The 26140-nt window shown below is 42.3% G+C and overlaps 2 protein-coding genes across 3 annotated transcripts; one reads left to right on the top strand and one right to left on the bottom strand.

Annotated features, from left to right (window-relative positions):
* The first annotated feature begins 62 nt into the window (after positions 1 to 62).
* Positions 63 to 9298, top strand: PMPCB (peptidase, mitochondrial processing beta subunit). 2 transcript variants are annotated; one of them, XM_017811475.1, is made up of 13 exons: positions 63 to 160; positions 2035 to 2175; positions 2481 to 2567; positions 3743 to 3872; positions 4253 to 4451; positions 5124 to 5203; positions 5769 to 5881; positions 6516 to 6659; positions 7161 to 7321; positions 8429 to 8514; positions 8590 to 8678; positions 8898 to 8973; positions 9069 to 9298. In XM_017811475.1, the coding sequence occupies exons 1-13, from the start codon at positions 71 to 73 to the stop codon at positions 9131 to 9133; spliced, it is 1461 nt and encodes a 486-aa protein (XP_017666964.1). In that variant the 5' UTR covers positions 63 to 70; the 3' UTR covers positions 9134 to 9298. The 2 variants fall into 2 exon arrangements, with proteins under 2 accessions (XP_017666964.1, XP_017666963.1); XM_017811474.1 differs by having other exon boundaries at positions 7158 to 7321.
* A 45-nt stretch (positions 9299 to 9343) lies between these two features.
* Positions 9344 to 26033, bottom strand: DNAJC2 (DnaJ heat shock protein family (Hsp40) member C2). The gene is made up of 17 exons (XM_017811473.1): positions 25943 to 26033; positions 25222 to 25412; positions 24602 to 24677; positions 23002 to 23100; positions 20542 to 20683; positions 19363 to 19443; positions 18570 to 18635; positions 16695 to 16786; positions 16473 to 16594; positions 15427 to 15576; positions 15041 to 15129; positions 14885 to 14954; positions 13192 to 13376; positions 11851 to 11951; positions 10800 to 10907; positions 9994 to 10148; positions 9344 to 9464 (listed from the first exon to the last, which is right to left on the bottom strand). The coding sequence occupies exons 1-17, from the start codon at positions 26007 to 26009 to the stop codon at positions 9390 to 9392; spliced, it is 1869 nt and encodes a 622-aa protein (XP_017666962.1). The 5' UTR covers positions 26010 to 26033; the 3' UTR covers positions 9344 to 9389.
* Between the last annotated feature and the right edge of the window lie 107 nt (positions 26034 to 26140).

Here is a 26140-nt window from a genome sequence, read left to right as displayed (position 1 = left end):
GCGGGGGCGGACAGAACTGCCCCGCGCCTGCGCGCCCCCGCCCGCACAGCCCCGCCCGCCGCCCGCCAAGATGGCCACGTCTGCGGCGCGCTGTGCGGCCCGGCGGCTCCTGCTGCCCTGGTCCGCCCGCCTGGGGCGAGCGCCTGGCGCGGCGGAGCGGGTGAGGTGGCGGGACGGGGAGCGCAGGGAGGCGCGGGGAGCGCGGGCGCCTCGGCGGCTCCGTGCGCTGGTGCTCGGGGGGGCGCTGAGATGGTCAGGGAGCTGGAGGCCGGGGGCGCGGTGCACGCTGGGGTTTGTAGTCGCGGCGGGACCGCGGTGCAGGGCGGGAATTGTGGTCTCGCCCGGCCAAGTGGGGGGCGCGGCCGCTCCTCACTGATCCCAGCGGGACGAGCCCGGCGGCCGCATCCACAGGGTTTGCTGCTGGTGCCCATGCCCGTGCCCGCCCCAGGGGGCTCAGGGGAACGTTTAAACCCTCATTCCCTCCCGTGGTTCGGTGGAGGCCCCGGTCCTAGAGCTCTTCCCCTTCTGTCACTTCCCCCGTCCTCCCAGTTTGAAGCCTAAGCTTTTCAGTCTGTAAACAGGAGAGGGAGGCCTTTTCAAACAGAGTTTTTTCTTTCCCTGTAATGCAGACGGGCAGTGAGAGTCCCTTGCATCAGCCCAGGCAGGGAGCTGAGTGCTCGGGGAGCAGCTCTGGAAGAGGCTGTTGGAGTGTCCAGCAGCAGGGCAGGATGGCACAAACGGAGCAGTCGATAGATCAGAGGGAGTGATTCGTTTGCACTTGTCAGGAGGTTTCTGTGTGGCAGCTGGTTTTGGGCTCCTAAGTGTGAGGAGGACATCCCTGAACTGGAGTGTGTTCAGCAGAGATGAGCTGGGCTGGAACACATGCCCTGTGAGGAGGGGCTGAGGGTCTGGGACTTGTTCATCCTGCAGAAGACACGGCTTCAGCTGGACCTGTGGGAGGAGCTGTGAGAAGGACCTGTGCCAGTACCCATGAGAAGGCTGTCAGGAAGACAAAACCAGGCTTGTCACAGCGGGGCATTGTGGCAGAATGAGAGGCAATGGGCATAAGTTGAAACAAGAGAGGAAAAATTGGTATGTGAAAGCTTTTTTCCCCGTGAGGCAGTCAAGCAGTGGAGCAGGCTGTGCAGCTTCTCACCATCCTGGGAGATTTTCAATACCCAGATGCAAAGAGCCCTGAGCAAAATGGTCTTGACCCCATAGCTGATCTTGATTGGAGCAGGAAGGAAGTTAGACTAGGAACTTTCAGAGGTCCCTTCAAACTTAAATTGTGCTATGATTCTGAAATATATGAGTTTTGAGAGATCTCACAATTGGTATTCAGGGGGAGAGTGGGTGAGAGCTGGATTTTGTACTTCCATGTTTAGGGTGGTTACATGGGGAAAGAAATCTTTGTTTATTTGATACAGTTAAAATAATAGTCTTTGAAATAACTGATTCCTTGAAGTTTGCATTTGGGATACAGATTTGTATTTCTTGATGTTGAAAAAGTGCAATAAACCTTTTTAATCTACATCCTCCCTTCTTTTCTGCCCCACTCTGATTTAATGTGCTTTAACTGCCAGGTGATTGTTTCAGAGGCGACAGTTTCACAGTCTCTGACCAATGAGTGACTGATTTGCAGTCCTGGACATAGGCACTTGGGCTGTATCTCACTTCACTTTAGAAAGCAGGTGCCCAGAGGAATTCCAGATGGTAAAGGATATATTCAAGGTCCTGCTGGCTCTTGCTGGCAGAGCTGGGAAACAAGTGTGGCTGTCTGATGTTAGTAACATGCTTCTGTGTCAGATTGGAGGGCAGCAGATGTATCTCCTCAGTTTTAGTAATCTTTGGGGTTTTTTTGGATTCAGGTTACTGCATCTCAGATGTGAAGGAGTGGTGAATAGTAGTGCTGAATTTTCTTTCCTTTAAATGCATTCCTTAGAAAAGATCCACGAACATAATGTTTAAGTTCAGGAATACATTGTTCAGAGGAGTGTCTTTGGATATAACTTTAATGACTGATTTTTCTTACAGTGTGTGCATGTTGGAACAGGCAGGCTCAGGGCTTCCAAAGCAGCCACAGAAGTAATCTTAAATGTTCCTGAAACTAGGGTGAGTCCATTGGAAAATGGCTTGCAAGTAGCTTCTGAAGACTCTGGACTCTCAACATGCACAGTAAGTAACTTGTAAAGGGAAGGGTTTTTTTGTACTCTTCATGTGTGTTCATTTCCTTGTGGAACTAAATTGCATTTACATGCAATGTTTTTAAAACTTAAGATAGGAAATAGAGGTCTTAAGGCTTTTGTAGATTTGTGATTAGATTTTTTTGTGAAGATGGAAATTTTCCTTTTCTTGAAAACCTGATGTGTTTAAGGAAAAAGCCCTTTAAAAATAAATCTTGAAAATCTAAGTGTGACTCACAGAGCAAAACAGAAAAGCTTTTAGGTGGTAAAATGACTTTTTTTTTTTTCTCTCTTGAGGTTGGACTTTGGATTGATGCTGGAAGCAGGTATGAAAATGAGAAGAACAATGGGACTGCTCACTTCCTTGAGCATATGGCTTTCAAGGTGAGTATGAATATTGATGTAGAAGTTTACAATGAATTTCTAAGTGTGCTGGTTTAAAGGTAAACCAGCAGGAGAAATGAGCCCAACTCAAAAGAGATTATAAGTCAGAGTTACAATTTAATGAAAAATAATACAATAATACAATTATACGGACAAACATTTGGTTTTAACCCACAAAACCCAGATGTATAACCCAGCACCCTGGGGCATGAACAGAGTGGTGTTCGTGCTGAGCCCCACGTGGTTCCCCCTGAGTCCAAAGTAAAAGGGGAGGAAAACCTGCTGGTGAGAGTGCTGGTCGCAGTCTGGTTGAGGTTCTGGTCCTCCTCTGGATCCGACGAGTGGGCCCAGAAGTCCCAAGACCCCAAGATTATATGTACTCAGGTTCAAGTGGGAATGCCCAGTACATCCCCCGGGGTGGGGAGTTCCACAATGGGTGATTGTGAGTTGTGAGATATTTTTGGAATCCTTGGTGGCCCGTTAGCAGACATGACCCCTCAGGCTGGGTGTGGAGGTGCTAATGACTCCCTGAAGGGGAGTTATCACACCTGAGTCATTGGTGTGAGGTTAGGAACATCCTCCTATCTCACAGCCTTATAGCCTGAGGGGTCAGGTGTGCTCTGGGCCGCTGCTGCAAATGGTCTGTTGTTAACAGTTCCTGGGAAATGACATAGAGGGTGTAGAATACACAGTTTGGGTTACACCCACACAGTGATGAACTGGTCCCGGCTGCTCTAACTAGGACACTAAGTTATTTATCTTTAAAGATCAGTGATAAGAACTTTACCAGAATTCTATAAATAAATTTTCCAAATTGAAATGAGAAAAAAAATATGGACAACTAAAACCTTTGTTTCCATTAGAAAATGAAGTCCTATTTCTGTGTAGCTGATGCACAGCTACAGATTACACAGTTCTAGTTTTAACTCACTTTTACTGTCTTAAAATAAATAGTCTTAGAAGACACACAGTCACCCTTTTGTCAGCTTTTTATTTTCATTTGGGAGCGTAGTAATATTTATATCTGAATTTCAAGCTTGGAGATATTAGTATGCCAGTTTTATTTCCAGAAGACTTTTTCTTTCTCTTGATCTTGACTTTTTCAGACATGAAGCAGTAATGATGGGTAGGTGAATTGAAGGGTCTAATTTGATTTTCTTATTGTTCTATTTCAGGGAACAAAAAAGAGGTCTCAGTTAGACCTTGAGCTAGAGATTGAGAACATGGGAGCTCATCTGAATGCATATACATCCAGGGAACAAACTGTGTATTATGCCAAGGCTTTTTCAAAAGACTTACCAAGAGGTAATTGCTCTCATTCATCAGAAAAGCAGCAAAGAGCAAGGTGCTTGTCGAGCTTCCAATGAGATGACACAGAATGATGCTTTTGCAGTGTTACAGTCCCTTCCATCCTGGGTGAAAAGTCCTTTCTTGAACTTCACATGAATGTGAGAATGCAGGTTTGGAAAGGAGCCAGCAGTGAAGCTGATATTTGAAAACATTTTTCTCTTCAGAGTGCCAAAATAAGATACCTTTTGGACTTCTCCCTTCCTACAAGTCTTTTGTCCCCTTGCAAGTCTTGTTAGCACTTGGTCTCTGGGGTGGGCTTCACTTTTGGAACCAGATTTTTCTGGTAGTCTGAAAATACTCTTTCCATTTCCATCTCCATCTCTATTTTCACTTAGCTGTGGAAATCCTTGCTGACATAATTCAGAACAGCACCCTGGGAGAAGCAGAGATTGAGCGTGAGCGAGGAGTTATCCTTCGGGAGATGCAAGAAGTTGAAACCAATTTGCAGGAAGTTGTCTTTGATTACCTTCACGCCACAGCCTATCAGAAAACAGCCCTAGGAAGGACAATTTTAGGACCCACTGAAAACATCAAGTATGTCCAAATTTGTGTCTGTCTTTAATTGTGTGATAACTTTTGTATATTGAAAAGACTAATCTGAAAATGTAGGGAACAGCATCGGTTTTCATTTTTACAGCTGAAATTGTTCTGTGCACTGGATATAATAGTAAGAAGAATCTCCCTATTGCCTTAGTTCCCCTGTATGCAGGCATCAAGGGGTATGTGAACTACAGGTGTCCTCTGCATGTCTTTGTTTTTTGCCATATTTTTCTCCTGTTTGTTAAAAGTGCATCTGACACAAAATTGGAAATGCTCCTTTTTCCAGTTGGTCACATGTTAGACAGTACTGTCAGCACAACTGTGTTTGCACGGCTCTTTCAGCGTTTGTTTAGACCAGTGAAGACCAGGAGACTGCCAAATGTGCTGCTTTCAAAGGAACAGGAGATCATTAGTGCAACTTGTCTCCACCTGACTGAGTTGTAATTCTCACTCTTCTCAAGAAGCTAGAAGAGCTTTAAAAGGCAAAATGTATCGAGTTCCTATTTCCTTTTTAGGAAGTCACCCTTATTTCAGCTTTCTGCCTCTGTTCTGTGCACTGGCAGAACTTATTAATTATTATGGTATTTTGTTGGTTTATACATTTACCTCTTTTTGCTCTAGTCAGCTTTACTGACACAGTAATGATGTCTCCATTCCTGTTTCTAGATCCATAAATCGTAATGACTTGGTTGAGTACATAACAACACATTACAAAGGACCCAGAATGGTCCTGGCTGCTGCTGGAGGTTAGTATGGGATATTCACCGTGGATCATGTGAAACTGTGCTTGAAACCATGGCCTGAGTCTCTGGGAACAACATGATGAATTACCCATTCAGTAGGTCCTGGAAGTTCATTGTTAGCCCTGTGTGTTTTGTGCCTTCATACCATTTGAATTTTTGTTCCCTTTTCCTCTCAGTAATATTCCAGAAACCTTAAATTGGTGACAAGAAGTGAATTAGAGGCCAAAGTCATTCTTCCATGTGGGCAGGAAAGGAGGGTCCTAAAAGGGGTTCAGTGTGGAAAGGGGTGTGGCAAGGAATGCAGAGACAAAGTAATAACTTTAAGGCTTGAAACTGAGAGCAAACAGCTTGATTTGGTGTGATTTTAATGGAAGGCTGTTAGAGAGAGCTCAGGAGTGGGAATCATGATCTCGCTCTGTGTAATGGAGAGGTGTGAGGAATGCAAAAGTGAGGTATTAAAGCAGGGGCACAATGAATTACTGCTTGGTCGAGTCTTTAGTCTGTGCAGCAATTTAAATGAATTGTTTACAGAGTAACATCATGAAGCATGGGAAATACCTTTTTTCAGGGGTCTGTCATGATGAACTGCTTGACCTAGCAAAGTGCCATTTTGGTAACTTGCCATCTGCTCCAGAAGGAGGACTGCCACCCCTGCCACCTTGTAGCTTCACAGGTAGTGAGGTAAGCTGTTGGGTGGCTTTGTCAGCTGGCCCTTACATCCCCTGACAACTGCTCTCTGCTGAAGAGAGAGGGCTGCTCTGACACAGACTCGACACATGAAAGGGTTTCTTGCCCCCAGTGAGGGCGATGGGAGTAGCTGCTTTCCAAAGTGGTACTTTGGGTCCTTTCTTGGACAAGCCTCACTGCCACCACTTTTTATGCTTCATCACGTCCTGGAGGATTACGTCCCTTATACTTGCTGCTACTTTCCTTTTGTCCCCTTGACTGTGGTGGCGGAGCATTTCCACTTGTTGAGAACCACTTATTTAAAGGATGTGGCAGAGAACCGTGGCATCCTTGTTCTGTTCCCATCTCTATTCAGATTTTGCAAAGTCATCAGATTTCCTCGCTGCTGGTAGTTGTAAAATGACTTGTAATGCCCTCTCTGTGTATGTTGGCAAAGTCTTCTGAAATTGCCTCAGGGAAGACTAGTTAAGGCTGATGTTAAATTAAGCTTCACGTGCTTTAATTTTAGTTCTCTGTGTGCACGCTTTATAATCCAGCTCTAATGGAAAAGTCTGTTGTCTGATATTCAACTTCCCATATACCTGACTGTGCACAGGTTGTACTACAGCTGCTCTCTTCTGTTACACAGATTCGAATCCGGGATGACAAGATGCCCCTGGCCCACCTGGCCATAGCTGTGGAAGCAGCTGGCTGGTCAGACCCGGATACAATCCCACTCATGGTAGCCAATACTCTGATAGGTAACTGGGATCGTTCCTTCGGAGGAGGCGTGGTGAGTGAACCTGCAAACACCGTCCTGCTCTGAATGACCTTGGTGGGCTGGTGAGATCTCCCTGACTTGGTACTGCCAGGACACATGAGGGGGTTCAGTTGTGCATCTGAGAGAATTTGTTACCCAGGATAAGTGAAGTGGTTCTAAACCACCAAAATAGAGGGGACTCGAGGTCTTGCCAGCGTTCATTGAAAGTAGGATGTTTTATACCTGTATGTCATCAGAACCCATGGGTGTTGGTAACTGTCCCTTTCTTGAACCTAAGCAGCTTTATGATTTTGGCTTAAATCTGGGCTGTTACTTCGAAATGTGAGATTATGTACAAGGAAAGCAACTGTTGTGCTGAAGAGCTGATAATTAACCTCACAGCTTCTGCTGGAGCCTGTGATAGTACTGCATGTTCTGTCACCATTAAATGAAAGCAGGAAATCAATCAGGGAGATGAATAGGAACCTTCCAAAATGCTTCATAAAACAGTATCTTCTTCTTTTGCCTCAGCAGAATTTATCCAGTAAGCTTGCTCAGATTGCCTGCCATGGTAACCTGTGTCACAGTTTCCAGTCCTTCAACACCTGCTATACTGACACAGGGCTGTGGGGACTCTATATGGTCTGTGAGCCATCTACTATTCAGGACATGGTGCACTTTGTTCAGAGAGAATGGTAAGCTAACGACTCTCTCTCTAAAAAGGTTGTTTTCTGTGGTGGAATGCAAATTAAAAATATATAAATAATTTTAAGAGAGTATTTTTGCTTCTCTGCTTAGGCTCATCTGGAAAAAACAAAATGCATCAAATTTGGCATCATGTGCTTTGGCATCTAATGCAGAGTCCCAGCAGCCAGTTTGTGGCACCCTTACTTGGAGTGAATAGCTTAAGATTTAGGTTTTTTCCTTCTCTGCCTGGAAGAATGACCAGGCACTGTAGTTAATATAACAGCATTCCTTGTACAAGTACATATGGCAGGGAATTTTGGGCTCTTACATACGGAATTTTGAAACCTGGGATTCTAGGTAATATTTATTCATCTAAGGCTTAAATCTATATTGAAGTATGTCCCTAGGTGCAACTGTAAAGCTTGAACTGCAGATGTGATTAGAAACAGACATAAATTTTGTAAGAGCACTGATTTAAAGTGGATGAAGTCGAAACAGAAGTTGAAAGAAATCTTGAAAATATGGAGTTTCTTTAATCACATAAATCACTTCTCATATACCATTATTCTGTGACATCTCTCTTAATAACTCAGGGAGAAAAAAGGCATGACTTTAGCTGTCCCTTTACTGCAGCTTAGCACCAGAGAAGATACAAACAATTCCTGGGACAAGAATCAAGTGTTAAGATATTTGATGCACCATGAAATGTTCCTTATACAGAGTGGGAAATCTCACCAAGAGAAGAGCCAGGAAGTGATGGATTGCCTTCCAGCTAATTACTTCTGATTGCTTGGCTCCTATTTTCCTAGCAACACCCATTCTCAACATAACAAGTACACTTGGCTCAAAATATACATTTAATAAAACAAAATGCAGCTCTTCTAAGGGGAAAAACTTGCTTTTGGGTATATTGGCAGGCTTCCCAAAACCCTTCTCTTATGCTGCTGCTTTGCATCCTATGCCTTGTTTCCATGCCAAACTCTCCTACCAGCTCTGTCTATAGAAAAGAAGTGCCTGGTAGGTGCAGGAGTGTCTGTGCACCTTTTCATCGCAGGCAATCTCGTGTGCTACAGGCTACTATTATTTAATGCCTCTGGATTTAAACTGTTTTTCAGGATAAGACTTTGCACAAGTGTTACAGAAAATGAAGTAGCTCGAGCGAAAAATCTTCTAAAGACAAATATGCTGCTACAACTTGATGGTGAGACTTATGAGAGCTTTTTATTCTTTGCGGAGTTGTAGGCTGGTAACTGAAGCATATTTTCCCTTATTTTAGGGTCTACACCAATCTGTGAAGACATTGGAAGACAAATGCTGTGTTATAAGCGCCGAATCCCAATTCCAGAACTTGAGGCGAGAATTGATGTAAGTGGCAGTCACGTTGAAACTTTTAAATTAGGCAGTTGAGAAAATTATTTGCTACAAAAAGTAAAAATGCAGAAGTTGGACTGTTCGTGGGTGAGAAAATGTTTCCAGCTGAGAAAACTCTGAAGTGTTTTGTTGCCTGTTCCCCTGGATTATACAAAATTAAGGTCACAGTTTTAGATGGGATGGTAACAAAGATGTCTCTTCCACTCCTTTTAGGCTATTGATGCCCAGACTATTAGAGAGATCTGCACAAAGTACATCTGTGATAAGCATCCTGCAGTTGCTGCTGTCGGTATGTGATACAAGTTTCCCTACCCTCCCATAACCCCTCCAGACCAATCACTATCAGCTGAACATGTGTCATGGCCAACTTTCTTTAACTTCCAGGTCCAATTGAACAACTCCCAGAGTATAGCAAAATCTGCAGTGGCATGTATTGGCGCCGTGAGTAGTGAATAACAAGAACTTTCAGTATATTTGAGCTTTTTGAAAAAAAAAAAAAGAAAGAGAAACCCAATAAAAATCCCCAAAACAAAACAAAAAACCTTCCACCAAGCACCTACACCCCTGTTTAAAGCTTCTGAGTTGTATTTGAGAAGATTAAATCTCAAGAACCAGCCACTCCTGTGTGTCTGTATACTGAAAAAAGGAATGGAAACATGTACAGTATTTGCATTTTTATTACAAAACAAAGATTGTCAGTAAGAGTCATTTCTTGACTTTAGTAGCATTCATCACTTGTTCTTGAGCAGCTTTCTTTGCCTTGACCATTTCAACGAGTTCCTGGATAGTTGGGGAAAAAAAAACAACACACCAAACAATTAAATTAAACATGGAACGTGTTAACAATGCTAGGATTTTGAACCCTACATCTATTCACTGTGAAACACTCTCACTCTCAACATAGTGAGAAATCTACATAGTTTAATACTGTGAAGCGATTTCTCTTAGGAACAAATCAATTGATGAAACATCAATGCTCATCTACCTCCCCTGTAGTAGGAACTTTACCTGCAGGAGGATAGGCATAGGACTTTACTGTCTACAAGAGCTTGGTGTCAAATTGTAAGACAGATTTCCTGAGACAGACTTTCCTTCCCAGATTCCAGAGCCACTACTTTCACCAAGGAACATTTAGTCCTTAAAGCTCTTCAGGGGTTGAGTTACCAAAAATAATAAAAAGTTTCTCCATAAGGTTCCAGCAGTTTGCTGCTGTCAGAGACCATCTCTGGTAGGCAGTGCAACAGTAAAAGCAAAGGATTCTATCAAGATCTGGGCTGATGACAGTCCCAGGAGAGGTGAGGTCCCTTACCTTGTATCGCTTCATGCAGTCTTTTTTTGACCGGCCTGGAACAGCTGCTGCTATTTTCTCCCATCTTTCGGGAGTATTTACTGGATAAGTCTTCAATGCTTGTTCTAAAAGTTTTTGTTCTTCTGTAGTCCAAGGGGATGAATCTAAAGGTGATCCTGTTTTTTAAATGCAAAAATGACAGAAAAATATTGTAAAATCTATTTAGTTGATTTAAAATCTGTGCAGTTTTGAAAAGCCCAAAAAAACAACCAACCCTGAAGCTGACTGGACAAGTGACCCTCAGGATCTTTAGATAAAGCATGGGGAAGTTAGAAGGGAGCATCTTTTGTTGTCAGCTGAGTGTTAGATTGCTGTAGCTGCCCTCTTAAGGCAGAGCACTAGGGCAGCAATGTAGGTTTTCCTTTTGCATTTCAGTAAGGAACACTCAGTAAGGAAACAGCCTTCTGTAAGTGTCTGGAAAACTTGATGGGAGGTGTTTGGGGTTTCACAGGAGACCAAAAGCTGTATGATGATCCTGTATCTCAAGTGCATCCCCTCAAGCTTGTTCTTCCCTGAAAGTGTAACACCCTCTGAGGAACAGATGATCTCCGCACCAGACTTAACCTGTTGCCTCACCAGGAAGCATTTCAGACTGTCACTGTGTAGGTCACTGTGGGGTGTATTGTGTGTACCAGAAACGCTGAAATCCGGCACCAGAGCCTGGATCACTTTCTATGTTTGTAAGTAAGTCTTGAGTCTGGGTTACTTCCTTTCTAAGAGGCACAGGGGAGACAAGTCTGTAAGAAGGGCTTCCTTTTCAGCTTTACCTTCAAATCGTTCTGAGGGGGCAGCACTGTCCATCTGAGGCACCACACCGTGTTCTTTTTTAAATTTGTCAAATGCTTTCTTGTTTATGTCATCTTTTTGATGAGGGTCTATGAGCAACAGACATTGAAGAGAAAAATTATTGCAACAGTTAAAGCCACATGTAATAATAAAAACATTGTGTAGCAGATTACTAGTTTACAATAATCACATAATTAAAACTATTCCTACTTCCTTTAAAATAATGGTAAAGAGGTTGGTAGATTAAAAACCCCAATCTTTTAGGGTCCAATAAACTTTGCTCAAAGTGTCAGGCTCTCCAACCCCTATCCTGCTTTACACTGCTCAGAGGAATACTTGTTCCATATAATCTTAAACCTGAATCTGCAACTTCAGAGAAATCCAGAAGGATTATTCTCTCAAGTAATGGCTCCTGCACAAAACTCACATATTATCCAGGGTACGAGCGTGTCAGAGGGACAGGAACTGGGGAAGTTCAGGCAGGTGGTTTGGAATGGAGAAGCCTCTTAAAAACTTTGTGCAATTTTTTTTTTTTGTTCTGTAGTGAAAATATAATTTCCTTAAGACCTTATTCCAGAGCTCTCTAGGCTTCATTTCTCATTTTAGTATTATTCATTTTCAAAGAAGAGATGAGCCACATTAATTTAGGTGTCTTACTCTGGTGTTTTTAAAGTATCTTTAGAGCTTAATCACTTCCTTTTATTTTAGATGCCTTCCTTTGTAGGGAGCTTTTCCAGAGGCCCACTTGTCTCTGGCTGAGCCCAGGCAACGCATGTGGCCCACAGACATCTGAGCATCCAGCTACAGGGAGACTGTTCCTGAGAGTCACTCATGAGGTGGTAACTTACACAAAAACCATTGGGCTGAAAACACTGAATCACATAAATGCTCCTCTAAATCTTCCATCTGAACTACACTTCTGTGGGGATATACAGAAGATTTTCCCAGAAACACAAAGCCATTTGAAAAAAAAATCCAGCTGTGCAGAAGCATGCAGAATATCTTATTGCAAAAATAAGGTAATATAGATACCAAGCTTTTGAAGGCTCTTGGCTTTATTGATGACATCTTTTGCTGTTCGTTTTATTCCAGTAGTAGAGTGCAAGTTCATGTAATTGGCAATAACTTCCCACCTAAATCAAGAATAGAAAGGGTAAACCAGCATATTACATAATTATCTTCATACAAGTGATGGTCAAGCTCCTGTACACATTTTATATCAAATCCTAAGTAAGTTTAATCATACTTAAATACATATAAAATGTCAGGGTAACTATTTCTGGAAAGTTACTAACTGAAGAATTCAGTCAGTTGAGTGGACTTTAGCTGCCAATACAGAAAAAGGATGGGGTAGAATGTAGGTGAGTGCAAACCTCTAATCCTCAAAATTCTGCTCAGATGTTGCTTTCCTGAATTCCCTGAACACCTCTGACATTAAATACTGCAGGGTGCACTCAAGGGCTGAGAGGTTACTAATCCTGTGTCCACTGCTCCCCAGAAGGCCTAAACATCAAGGAAAGGGGCTTAAGCAGGAAAGAGCTAGAACCTATAGCTAGCCCTATAGCCCCAGAACTATTCCTAGTGCATTCTTAGAAAATGGAAAGCAATATTTGCACCTGATCAGGCAGGAGGATGGGGTCTAGGCCTGTGCTCTCAGTGAGCACTGACTGCTGAGCTGCAGAAACAGGCACTGCTATTGTCTCCAGAGAGTATGGCAGCTTTTATTTATTTTTTTTAAAGTATACCTCTAAGTCTTGTAATTGGGGCCTCAAATCCCAAGTGGAAGAAGGCATTTCATTCCTGGGAAAGAGCAGAATTTAAGGCATACTCCTGTTCTTCATACTTATCAGTAAGCTGATTGCCAGTGCTGCTTTCTGTAAATCCCAACCTTTCCCTTTCCCCCGGCTCTGCCCTAAGGAAAGCTGGTGCACTTGTCTCTCTGCATGGTTTCCTCTGACCATGTAGAGGAGAAAGCAGCCTCATATTCATTGTGGAGCTACTGGAAGTAGCTTACACACTTGTATTCCTACCCAGCTGCATCCCAGTCACTGTTCCAGTTTTGTTCTCTACTTTAACTGGAGCCTACCCTGGAGTAAGCCCTGTGCAAACATGCACCTCAGCACCATCTTGGTAATGGACTGAGGCCCCAGTCTGGGGGAAATAATACAGGGCCAGAGCTAACTCCAGTGACACATAAAGCATGGTACTAAGGGAAAACAAACCACTGGCTGCTAAGAGTCAAGGAAAAGAAGGAAATTTAGGGAGTCCTCATACTGACACCATACTTAGGAGGGTCTGAAAGTAAGTGGTATTATGCTTGTTATTTAATTAAAAATTGTTAGTAGGGATTTTAGCACCAATCCCGAAGAGTACCTTGAGTTAGTCCCTGCTGGAAAGAGGTTCACAGCTTTAATTAACAACTGTAAGTCATCTTCTGGCCAATTTTTGCTTCCCCCTCCACCACCAGTGGTTGACTTTTCTGAACTCTTTGTTGCTTGGCGCATACGAGCTTCTGCCTCTTCTTTCTCTCGCCTTATTTGTTCATTTATTTCTTCTATCTAAGGATTGTAAATAAGCATTAATTATTTATTTATTGAATTTTTACATTTCACAGTGACACAAACCCCTCTCTCTGGAATCACTTTGAGCCTTGAATTCTACTTAGTTTCTGTTCTGTACATGATACATAAGGAAATGAAGGTGCTTATCTGCTCCTGTATTATTTTCCTCCATCCCATGCATAAATTTGGCCATCTCAGATTAGGAGTTCAGAAATCCATCACAAGTTCCCTAGGAAATTACATGAAAACTCCTAGAATTAAAGCAAAACTTCAGATCCTAGTGTGAATGTCCAGGCTAACACCTGACTTAAGAGGGACAGATCCACAAAAGTAATAAAAGCCTAAAGTGACCAGTGAGGGCAGTGAAACATCCATGTTGAATACACTGATTCCCAAATCTTCCAACCGAACTGCTATCTAAGCCTGGTTATGTCAGAAATTCTCAGTTACAACGGTTGTAGTAAGTTAGTAACTGAAATCTGGGTTGTTGCAGTTAATGCTAAGAGTTTACTCAGAGTTAGATGGCCAGGTGTAGTTTGTTAGCAAGCAGTTCAGCAGAATTTAAGTTACCCATTGCACATCTTTGTGACCTGTAATCACATCTCGAGAATGTGGTGTAACACATCTTTAATTATCTGCTTCCCACTTCAGTCTTGGCAATATTAAAGGAGCTGTGCACTGACCCCTGTTGGCAGATTGCCCAAAATAGGTTTCTCACTCTCTGTCTCAAAATCTTTCTGGCAAAAGGAAAGTTATCTGGCAGATAATTTTTATTAATGCAGAAATGGAATAGTTTTAACAGACAGAAAGGGGACTGTCCTGTGTTTGGAACACTCTCCTGGAGAATGGAAGATTGAATTCAGTCCCCTACAGAATACAAAGGATTTGAGTTGACTGGTGAGTAAACCTGACCCTGGGATGGGGGCAGATCCCCACCAGGAAAGAAAGTTCAGAGCAGTGAAACACACTGGGGGAGAGAAAGCAACTTACTCTTTCTGCAGGATGTAGGTTCAGCCTTATTAGTTCAAATGGCTTTTCCCTGCTGGCAGGTTTAGGCAGATCCTTGCTGAGTTTTGTAAACCTCAATTGCAAGTGTCTTGCTTTTTCCATTGTTTGGTATCCAACCCACTGGCCCTTCCAATGCCTACAGCCTGCAGCACTGAAGTCCTTTTGTGGATCTAGCCCCAGGTCAGGGATACTAGGCTAGGATTTTTCTTGCATAACAGAATAGGTTAAGACTGCCCTCCTTCCCTCGAGGTAACTTCTACCCGTTGTTGGGCAAAATAAAATTCCTCTACTGCTTCTGAATAAAAATGGATTAATTTCCCCAGACGTGAACTGCACTGTCTAAAATGGAGCAGAGATGACACTGCCTGGGGACTCTGAAACTCGAGTCTGTGTTTAACAAGCAGGATTCCACAGCAGCTATGTTGTATCTTACTTCGATTCAGTCATGTTGATTCCACAGTTCATTCTGTTATTTTGATTTGACACAGCATAATTACCTGTTTTACTACAGCCGCCTTTCCTCCTTCCCTTGTTGTGGATGTAAGTGCTTCATTCAAGCATTGCAGACTAAAAATAAATTATTAAGTTACAACGGAGAGCTAGTGGAAAGATGGGTATCAAAATGAGCAGAAAGCAGCAGCAGGAGGACTTACCTTGCCAGCTCAAGGCGATCACAAAGCTTTTCCACCTCCTCCATCATTTTAACACAATCTGCCTCATTATCAGAAAAGTAATTCCAGTTCTGGAAGCAGAAATACATGTTCTACAAAGTTCTTGAACTTTATTGTCCTGTTCCTTCAGCCAAAGGCTTAACACACAGCATCCTTCAGCCACTGCTGTGTTTGGACCTATTTGGTCAGCTTTACTCATAACTCAAAAGCATTTAAGTATGTGTTTTAGCACTTTGGTTTTTAGTAAACCCACTTTCCATACCCATCTCCAGCCCTAAGGACAAGCAAACACGTGGTACAGTCTAATCTAAACACACACAGTAATTTCACTGACGTAACTTGTATTTCATCGTAATTATATTTAATACCTTGCACGTTGTTCTCAGTTTTTGCCTTTCTTTCTTGATTGCTTTCTTCTGTATCTCTTTTTCCTTTTTTGCTAGTAATGCTTGCTGCCTAACTTCTTCTTCCTCCTTTTCTTTTGCTAACCGTGCTGCTTCTAATTCTGCTTGTCTTTGCTGCAATCAAAAGGGAAAAAAACCCAAACAAGTAAAAAACCCTCAACAAATCACACTGTTACAAGGTCATTCAGTCATCTAATATAAAATTTTTTGGTTTTGGTGTGGATACAGTTTTGTTTTGTTTGTTTTGGTGGTGTTTGTTTCAAAATGCATCAATACTTTAATGTTTGGTTTTCCAAGAATTTTGAAGGAAGATGATGAAACATATAGCAGTTGGCATTGAGTAATTAATTAATTGAGGCATTAATTAAGTACCCTAAGTATGCACTGTGAGGACCCCCAGGTTATAAATCCTCACTTTGTCTGCAATGAAGATATAAAACCATGGGAAATTTCCTATGGCTGCCTCAGGAATATAAGCTTGGAAAAATGCAGTGGCCCAGCTTTTCTCTGCATCACTATTAATATAGTATTTTGCAGTGTTCCAGCACTGTCTTTCAAGTTACTTTTTAGCATCTTACAGCTCCCTTTCATTCCTATACTTTCAAAGCCATCTTTTCTGAACTGTTAATATTAATCAGATATGTTGCATTACCTCAAAGTGTTTCATACCAACCGACCACTCCCATTGCACACACACAAGGCAAACAGCCATGTCCATTTTATGAAAATGCAAAGTAGGGCACAGAACTGAACACCTGCCTCGAAACCAGAGAAGTTTATGCAACGACAGAATTCAGTTTTAGATCTTTTGTTTCAGATCTGCATTCCTTGTTTCCATCTCCTTCTCAAAAGGCTGTCAGTCTTGCCCTGCCTGCTGCACAGGCAAAGACAATGCATTTTTAAACCCACTGTGTTTCTAACAGTAGCTCCTGACACAACTAGAAGCTGAAGCAGTGGATCAGGTATGAATGAACCAGGGTTTTTCAATCCAAATAAAGTTGTTAACTTACTTTTTCTTTTGCCTCCTGTTCTTTTCGTTTTGCTTCTACTTTTGCTTTCTTCTCTGCTTCCTTCTTTGCCTTTTCTTCCTCCTTAAATTTCTTTATCCTGGGATCACAGCTGTATGCATTGTCTGGTGGAAGAAAGGAAGCAGCATGTACAGAAGAAAAACAGGAGATTTCCACTATTAGCTAACAAATCTCTCTTTAAAAAACAGCAGGTTTTGTGCTCACCAACAAGAGTCCTAATTCTGTTCATTTCTTCTTTTTTCCTCAATGCTCTCGCAGCTCTGTTCTGCTTCTCAATCCACCTCCTTTCATCTCGACTAGAACGGAAAACACAATTCAGTGCTAATGCCCTACAATGTCACTGTTAGAAATTCATCAACAAACTTTTTAGAGTTTCCCCCACACAGATGCTCTTCTGTGAAAACTTCAAAAATAGACTTCGATACATGAAGCTCCAGGCCCCAAGCTCATGTAAAAAAATGCTAAGTGTTTACATAGTTACATAAACCTGACAAACCAAGCTGCTTATCTGTCATTGAAGGGAATGATATCATGGGCTTTATTTCCAAAATGCAATCCACTTGCTTACCTAACATTAAACCTCAGCAAAACAACAGAAATGCTGGTATAATGTTTAATTAAAGGGCAGCAAAATAAGCAATGCCAATTATCTCATTTTAGAGAATACGGGTCATGTCAAGTAAACCCATCTGCACAGAAACACTTTCCATGAAGCACCGTGACACTGTGGTAAAGTCATGCCAGATTCACTCCAGCAGAACACAGCTCAGGTTAAATAGATGAGAAACTGGCTGACTAAATAATCTGAAAATACTTGTAAGTGCTGCCCAGAAAGAGGCAAGTTTTTAGTGGGGGTCTGTAGTCTTATCCACACAAGCATATGGAGAAAAATATAGGGGGCAGGGTGGCTGGACCAGATGGTCTTTAAAGTCCCTTCCAACCCAAACCATTCTGTGATTCCATATCTCAGAACAAAGAAAACAATCCCCATAACAGAGTAGGAGACTAATATGAGTAGATTGAAGCTTTAAAACATGAACAACATCACCTGTGTCAAGAAGGGGTAACAAGAATCATGGCCATCTGAACAGCTGCTGAAATGAAGTTCTCTCTCAAGTACAGCAGACTAGGTACCACTTGTCTTTAAAAAAGGACACTAATGACAGGAATGACCAGAAGAAAAAAGAGCTATGCAAATAATTCAAGACCATTCCAATGAGAAGGCTAGAGATTCATCTGTGTGATTTATCACAATACAAGTGATGTGGAATTGATTACAGTGCCTCACAGAAGAGAGAACAGTGGGTCCAGTGAGGCTCAAAAAATTTAACAGCAGGAAGAGGCACTAGAGAAATGAATGCCTACCTACAGCTCAGTATGTCAGTTACGAGCACAAAGCAAGCCAGCCACTGAATCTAAATACAAAATTGATTTATATCCAAACCTGAAATAAGAGGTTCATACAATGCAAGTTAAGGTTATACAAAGATAACTAAGTGAAAGGTTGCATCCTGTGAAATGTGTGTTAGACTAAATGATTTGGTGCTCCAACTTGAACACTCTGTGTTTAGAACTGTAGGAAGGATAAAAATAGAATGTTATTTTCTGAGTCTGAGTAATTCAGCAACTATCACTACATCACCAAATACATGATTTTTATTAACATCAAGCCAACAGAACTCATCTCTCCAAATTCTATAAAGTATCATTTTCTCAGTACAAGTTAAAGATTAAGAGAGAAATGATACCTGCTTACTTATCCACTCTGCTCTGGCTCCAGGTTCAACCTGTGCTTGGGACTGGCTGGAACTGCAAGTCTGAACTTAACTGAACACACATTTCAAAGCATCTCAGACACACCTCTGTGAGGCAAGCAAGAACTATTTCAACTACACAAATAAGACACAGAAGCCCACAGTCACTCCAGTTCAAGTCCATGACTGACTCCTGAGCTAGGAGAGTGGAATTCAGACTTAGCTTGGCTACCTTTCTTCCTGTGACTTACAGTCTAAGAGAAAGTTGGAAAATCTTGCTGTATCATCTCTCAGTCTCCTGTCAAATTTCTTTTTACTTACATACCATTCTGCTTTCTCTTTTTCTTCTTCATCTAAATAGGAAAACTCTCTCCAGGAATCAAAATTATACCTAAAGTAAATTTAAGGAAAAAATAAAGTGACTGAAAAACCAGCAAATCTATTAGAAATCATCTACCTTTTTTACTATTATGTTTTGGTAGGCAACTATATTGCTATTTATAATTTATAATACATAATTTACAATTATACTGCACCTACAGTGATTCCACTGTGTTTACTCAAAGCACAAGATGTTCCTGAAAGTAATGATTTACACCTATCTGTACTGTGGGACAGAGTCAGGATGGGATCAGTCCTGCCAACTCTAAATGTCTACAGTGCAGTTGTCTAAGGTCCCATCACAGGCAGTGGAGACGCAGTGCAGTCTGTAGAGTTCAGAGAGAAATTAATGTAATCTTCATGTAAGCACCCGTACTTAGCAGGGAAGTCAAACCATAAACACTGACTTTATTGGACTAGACACATCTCCCTTAAACACCTTAGACATCTCCACTAAAAAACACAAGTTAGGTGAGATGAACTTCTAGTCTGTGGGTCCCCTCAGTTCACAGCCATTGTGCTCAGAGGCTCCCGCTGCAACCATGAATTTAGTGTGGATGGATTAGCCAGGAGAAAGCCAGCTCATTTCATGGGAGGTACAAACGGCTGTGGGGTAATTCCATGACACTACTGGGTCAGAACAGCCCACAGCCAACAACCCACACAGCAAAGGGTCTGCAAGCCCTTCATATCACGTCTTGAACACTGTGAACAGACACAGACATCAGCTAACTTACCAAAAGGAATAGAAGGCATCTACCTCTTCAAATGAGGAGTTCATGTCCCCAAGTTTAGGTACATTTTTCTTATTTGACCACCTGAAAATAAATGGATATTTTCAAGAAACAATATGGATAACCTTACTTCTTAACATGGCATTTGTTAAATTCAGAATCAAAATACCAAATCGGAGGCTCCCTTCCACCAACACAGAAGAGCACCAGGAAAGAGGAAGAGAACAGGACAGTTCCTCTTAAGCATCCTCCAGACTGGCCATTTTCTGGGGAGTTCCCCTAGAAAAGCAACCTCCTCCTGCCTTGTGCCTACAAGGAGACCTGATGGAGCACAAGCTATCTTTGTGGATATTCAATTTTCCACACACATTCTTCTGGAAGAGCAGCTTACAGAAAGTGGACAAAAGATGTTCTGTGAGTAACTCAGCTCTGTGGTAGGCTACAGGAAACCTCCCACACGTTCTAACGGAGCACAAGGGAATAATGCATACTCTGCCTCCACTGCTTTTTTTCCTAGGGAAACCTTCCATAGGAAGGAATTTCCAAGCAGAGAAGGGAAAAGCCCATGTGACAACCAGAGATCCAGGTCTGAATCTCTGGAATACTTGATAAAACAGTCAATAAGACTACTTTAAACAACTATTGTTCAAAACATTGCAAAGCGCCTCACGCATTGGGGCACTTCTTCGTGTAGGGAAAAGGTGAAACAGGCTTCTGTTGTGACACCCTTTATACAAAGTTAATTGCCAAGCATGAATCAAATGCAGAAAAAGAGAACCACCAAATATTGATAGTTACATTTATCTTCTCTTTTAACCAGCTAAATTGTAAAAATAACTACTGTCTTCTGTTAATGTCTCATACTCATAAGAAAATCATAAAAAAGTAATTTTTAGTCAGCAGTATACAAGCACTTAGTATTGAAAGTAATTTTAAGAAGAAACAATGTGTTGTACAAAAAAGACAGCAGGGAGCTGAGAACAGATCTTTTTTTTTAAAATCTCATGGGTCAAACTCAATGTCACAGTTCAGATTATTTTAAAATGAAATAACAGAGAACTGCACTATTTTACTTGTATTACATTTCTAGCAAATTACTACATCTCTTATTACAAACACAAAATCAGAAGTTTGCAAATGCTGATTCTCCAGCAAAAGCAGAGGCAGTCTGACATGGCTTACCTGGCATTTCTGTCAAAAACTGGTGAGAAAACTTCAAAGAAGTTTTCTTTTGCTTCACTTTTGGAAGGTACAGAGTTATCAAAAGTAGGATCTATGCTGTTAAATGCTCGTCGTTTCACAGGATCAGATAATACTTCATAAGCTGAAAAAAAGTTACCAGACATAAGGTTCTAAATGTTTAAAAAGATGCTGTCAGATCTGCTTTTGATCTATCATTCTGTACAGCTTGATACTTAATTATTTCAGTGTCACCAAATAGCATTGTTTTCTACTCCTGTTAAACTAAGTAGGAGGAAAATGTTCATGAAAAAGAACACATTTGACTACTGAGATGTAACAAAACATGTAATATTTAAAATACTCTTATAGCAGTAAATTTGGTTCAGGCCCTGGGAGTTTGGGCCCGACATCCTCAGGCTTTTATACAGCATCAGATCCTTGCAGCAGACAAACTGACAAAGTGGGTCTATTAAAGTACAGAGTAAAAGCAGTTTCCGAGTTAATATGATGTCAGAACTGGCAAGAAAACGAGCCATTCCTTAGAATTTTTGCAGCTCATTATGAAGTTGTACTGAGACTTGAAAAGAATATAAATCACCACACAGCTACTGGATGAAACATGCACACACTCCCAGTTTTCCTGTTCTTACAGGCCCAAAGTTGGAGAGCATCACGTTATTAATCTGGTATCCTGTAAATCACACACACTATAGCTTCAGTAAACTCTTACTTTTTCACAGGGTAGTGTGGAGTTACTTTGTCAGTTCTACAATGACCACTATTTTTCAGTAAGAGTGAAAAGTCAAAGGAATCAAATTCATAATGTGATCATTCATGGGCTTCTGTGCCTGCATCCCTGGACAGAGAACACTGCACCATGAAGTTGGATCCAGGAGGTGATAACCTGGAGACTTTGGTCCTCTCTAGTTCTGTGTACTGTTGTAAACTGATCTCACTGCACATGCCAGTGGAGAGAGAAAGGAATGCAGGTAGCCACCAATGAGCTGCTGCCTGCCAGTCTGTCCTTCTCTTCTGGGAAGGGACTTCTGTCTCTCTAAATATTCTCTCTATTCTCTAAATGACCCCAATTATCCTCTGCATGGTAAGCCAGGAGCCTCAGTAACCCTCATACCTTTCCTGATGCAAGAAATTCTGTGCACATCCATTGGTTACTCTTCTACTCAAGAGACACCCCTTCCATACAGATCCCTAGTTCTACTCCCACATACTCAGTTTCCCCAGCTCTGTATCTCTTGCTCATTCCTTTGTCAGATCCAGTTCTGAATCCCACCTACGTACTCCTGCCTTTCCAAGTTTCTTCTCCCTGTTCCATTACCGCTTCCTCCTGCTTCATGCCCCTCCTTCCTACAGCTGCATTTCCTTCCTCCAAAGTACAGCCTGGAAGCATCACTCCTCTTCCTTGCTACTTTGTGCTTTGCTTTCAGTTTATCCTTATACTTGGATTGTAAGCAGTTAAGAAGGAAGATTCTATGATTCCATGATATTTTGCTCTGTGCATGTAGAACACAGAGCAATTCCTGAATTCAGGTGTAGCTTCTCATAATAGATATCTGGCAGTTTTCTGACAGGACTGCAACTACAAAAAAGAAATTTCCTTTGGCAATTTTTTTCCCTTTGACAGCTCTAAAGGAAGCTGAAAACAACATTAGTTTGTCTAATATCTCATACTAACCAGTATTGTAGGAAGACATTCAGAGAAGAAAGTTTAGAAACACAAATTCCAAGATTTCCTCCTGCTTCAACCTTATTAAGTGAAAATAACATGTTTGAAATAAACAGAAAAGCCAAGTTCCAAAGCATTTCTAGAGACCCAAGTCATACACCTAGAACAGTCCCTACGGCTTTGGAACTGGCCAGCAGTGGTGCTCTGGGTGCCAGAATCATTAAGGTTGGAAAAGACCCCTGAGATCACTGAGTCCAACCATTAACCCAGTGCTGCCAAGTCCACCTCTACAGGCCAGAGGGAAATGTCACTCAGTTGAGTTCACTCACTCATCTGAGGGCAAAAACGAGCAGCTGAAGAAACTGATATCCTGGATCAAATCAAAAGATGTTCTGCTGTCAGAGCAAGCACATCAGAATTCAGATTTTTCAACAGCTGTTGGTGCCTTAGGGGAATTGCTCCATCACACACCAGTTTTCCCAGGTATGGAGCCACCTCCCGTGCTCATCTGTGCGAGTGCTGCTACAAGTGTCACATTTTGCCACCACCTGGCACAGCAGCCAAAGGTCTGTGTTACATTCCCATTCTGCTTCTACCCAGAGGAAGTTATATTAATGCAATGTCCCTCTACTGAGGCAGTTTTCTAAACTGAAAAAGACCTTCTCCAGCTTTTTAGTCATTGACAATTTTTTAAAAACCTAATAAAGCACAAGAAATATGTTTCTGATTATCAAGCAGATTGAGAGAATATCTAACAAGAGAGATCAATTGCTTACCTTTAGTTATGCATGTAAAATAATCGTTATCACCTTCTCCTATCTGTTCCCCCGCAGCTTTTCGCTTATCTGGATGATGTTTCAAAACCATGGATTTATCTAGCAAACAGATGCATTGCATTTAGAAATGCTTCATCACTAACATTTCAAACTAAAAAGCAATACAGTAATTCCAATTGACATTTCTCTAATTACATACTTTAATAAAAATCAAAACCGAAACCCTCAGATCTGGAAGAAAACAAGTATGAGTTAATGACGTTTCTTTGATTTAGCACTATTGTCAGAACTAAAATTATTTCATCTTTGCTGGGATGTAAAATAACCACAACTCAGAAACTCTATTCCACCTCAACACCTGAAGAAGTACTGATTCTCTGGGACTTATTATAGTATTATGCATAGCAAATTGTGTGTACAGCTGGCTTCAAAACTGAAAAAATAAAGAAAAATAATTTATGTAATTTTAGTTGTTATTTCTAATTAAAAACAAAGGAGTTCAGATAATTAAAAAACAGTATCCTATCCCTTTACTGAACACAATGGAATGTGTTCAAGATGGAATTTAGCAAGGAAAGTACAGCCACAAGCCTGTGAAAATTGTTGCACTTACCCACGGGTAACAGTAAGCACGCACATGAGACTTGGGGTCAAATTCTCTTTCTACTTAGGCCTTGAATCCTAAGACACAACTAGCACATAGAGAATATCTACTAAAGGTGCTACTAAGATTTCTTTAGTGTTTAAAAGGTAAAACTAGTATTTAAATGGACTTCTCTGCCAAAAGGCCTTGTCCCATTGTCATACAACACACACTGTACCTTCTTGGCTCACTATAAAACACCAGAGAGAAGATACCAGGCAAGGAGTTACAGCAACTGTCCCTGCCTTTTGAATGACAAATCAGAATCCTCCTTAAAAACAGGAAAGCACAGTATACAGTGGTGAGAAAGACTTCCATCTGTACCGCACCATGTAACAACTGAGTGCTCAAACAACTGTTTGGCCCTAGAGAGGCTCCGGTTCGTGCTCAGAGGATTAGTGAGACCACTGATCATCTCCAGAGCATGTGTGGCTCTGTGTCATACCAGCACATGCTCCACAGTGGTGCTGTTTACCAGCACGTGCATGAGGCAACATATTTCCCATGTAAGTTGGTAATTCACTGATTTCCACCCATTTTCATTTGGGAGTATCCAGGGACAGTGATTCTGCTCACACCAGCACAGTTACACAGGCAACTGTTCACAAGGTCAACTCACACACCACCAGCTTGTCTCATAAAGGCTACTGAACAATCTTCAGAGTGCTTTTAAATCTTCCTCCACTAAGCACTTTCGTCCCTCTTGCAAAGCAGAGGCACACCGTGTTCTAGGAAGAAAAGTTCTGAAGCCCAACATGTTCCTTCACGTGCAAGTACCACAAAATGCCCCCAGGCACCTTCACGTGCTCCTGCATCGTGAAGAGGCATTTATGAGGAGGCATTTTTAGGCCTGTGAAACAGTAAAAAGCTTGTTCATGACATGCAGATATTGTCAGGTGGAAAACAGCTGGGTACATCTGAAAAAAGAAGTTATGCTTATGAAGGAAAGGTACTTACGAGCTGCTTTGATTTGTTTCTGAGTAGCCCTGTATCGGATATTTCCGAGCCCAAGAACTGCATAATGGTCTTGATTCTGAGAGAAAAAAAACACAAAGCCTAATAAACACTGATAAATACAACCTAAAATGCCACAATACATGCAGAAAACCAGTTCTCCTTCCCATCTCTTAAAAGCAAGAGGGAGAATTCTTCCCTCTCAATAAGTATTGGGAAAAGGTTGCAGGGACAATTGTCGTAGAGGCCATAATTATTAAATATGTAAACGTCAATAAATTAAGCCCTGTCATAAAAATTCAAGTAGCTTAATCCAAATTGTATCACAGCACTAGAAAGTTCAACTATTGGAAAACTGAATTGGTGTCTTTAACATTAAGAGTGCCAACATAACTCCAGGGTAAGGGAGGTGGTGACAGGGAGAAGAGACACTTCTAACACTTTCAGGTGGTAAAATAAAAAGAAGCAGCTCAAGACTAAGATCTTATCATGATGTGTTTGCCTTCACAACCCAGATATATGCCAAAGGACACAAAACAATTCAGACAGGGGTGGGAAGGGATCAATAGCAGACAGCTTTAATGGGCAAAAATAGTTGACACCAATCTGTATCGACTGAATACCTTCCAGTCCTTTGGGTCAAGAGTTTTTAACATAGGAAACTCTTCAAGCTGCAGTTCTTCATCCCCTGACTCTTCAGAAAGCTCCTTCTCATCTTCCAGCTCCTGGAAAGAGGCAGAAACATTTATGTTTCTCCTCTTAATAAACGCTTCAAACCATCTTCCCACGGGTTCCACTTGACAGAGCACTGACGCTACAAGCAAAAACACAAGAGCAACTTCACCTTCTGCGGCTTACTTTTTTTTTCCTTTCCTTTTTTTTTTTTTAATTAAACCCCATCAAACCCCATAAAGGCACTGCATCACACAAGGCTACAGATCGCCAAACCTCCTCGTTGGCTCTTCAAACACCGAGCCCCAGCACACGCGTGCCCGTCGGACGGGACCTCCCGACGCCCCGCTGCGCCCTCGCATCCTCCGAGGGGTTTCGGAGTTAGAGGGATGCACGTGTCCGGTCACATTAGACACAGTCCCGCTGCTCCCGGAGGCGATAACCGCGGCAGCAACACTAAACTGGGGTTGATCTCCCCGCGCTCCTGCTCCCCCTCCGGCAGCGACCCCACACTTGTTGCTCCCACACGGAGCGGAACAAGCGCCGGGAAAGGCGCAACACGCGAAGAGAATCAAAGCCTAATAAACAGCCAAGCTCCCCAAAACCTCTGCGGTTCCCCAGCTCCAGCGCAAGCGCCGAGGGCCGTGTTTCGGCCGTGCCCGCGGTACTCACCGGCGGAGAGCGGCCTGGTCACGGCCGAGCGCTGCCCGTGCCCGGCGGGGCCGCGCAGCAGCGCCATGGCCGCGCTGGGCCCGGCCGGGGCCGCCCGTGCCGCTTCCGGGGCGGTGGCGCCCGCGTGCGGCGCCATAAGCGGCCCGGTCCGGCCCGGCCCTGTCCCCGCCTGCGGCCCTGCCGCGGTCCCTGCACCGC

The sequence above is a fragment of the Lepidothrix coronata genome, unplaced genomic scaffold, assembly GCF_001604755.1.
Source record: "Lepidothrix coronata isolate B3197 unplaced genomic scaffold, Lepidothrix_coronata-1.0 Scaffold32, whole genome shotgun sequence".
Lineage (NCBI taxonomy): Eukaryota > Metazoa > Chordata > Aves > Passeriformes > Pipridae > Lepidothrix > Lepidothrix coronata.
Note: the sequence above shows the minus strand (reverse complement) of the source record. Positions and strands in the feature narration are given on the sequence as shown.

What these genes read in the sequence shown, in the direction of transcription:
- DNAJC2 (XM_017811473.1), bottom strand. Translation starts at nt 26,009, where the DNA reads ATGGCGCTGCTGCGCGGCCCCGCCGGGCACGGGCAGCGCTCGGCCGTG. An exon ending in AACTGAGAACAACGTGCAAG is followed by an intron (nt 15,130 to 15,426) that starts GTATTAAATATA and finishes TTCTGCTTCCAG; the next exon opens with AACTGGAATTACTTTTCTGA. An exon ending in CCAGCAGGGACTAACTCAAG is followed by an intron (nt 11,952 to 13,191) that starts GTACTCTTCGGG and finishes TTCTTGATTTAG; the next exon opens with GTGGGAAGTTATTGCCAATT.
- PMPCB (XM_017811474.1), top strand. Translation starts at nt 71, where the DNA reads ATGGCCACGTCTGCGGCGCGCTGTGCGGCCCGGCGGCTCCTGCTGCCC. An exon ending in TTGAGCATATGGCTTTCAAG is followed by an intron (nt 2,568 to 3,742) that starts GTGAGTATGAAT and finishes GTTCTATTTCAG; the next exon opens with GGAACAAAAAAGAGGTCTCA. An exon ending in TCCTGCAGTTGCTGCTGTCG is followed by an intron (nt 8,974 to 9,068) that starts GTATGTGATACA and finishes TTTAACTTCCAG; the next exon opens with GTCCAATTGAACAACTCCCA.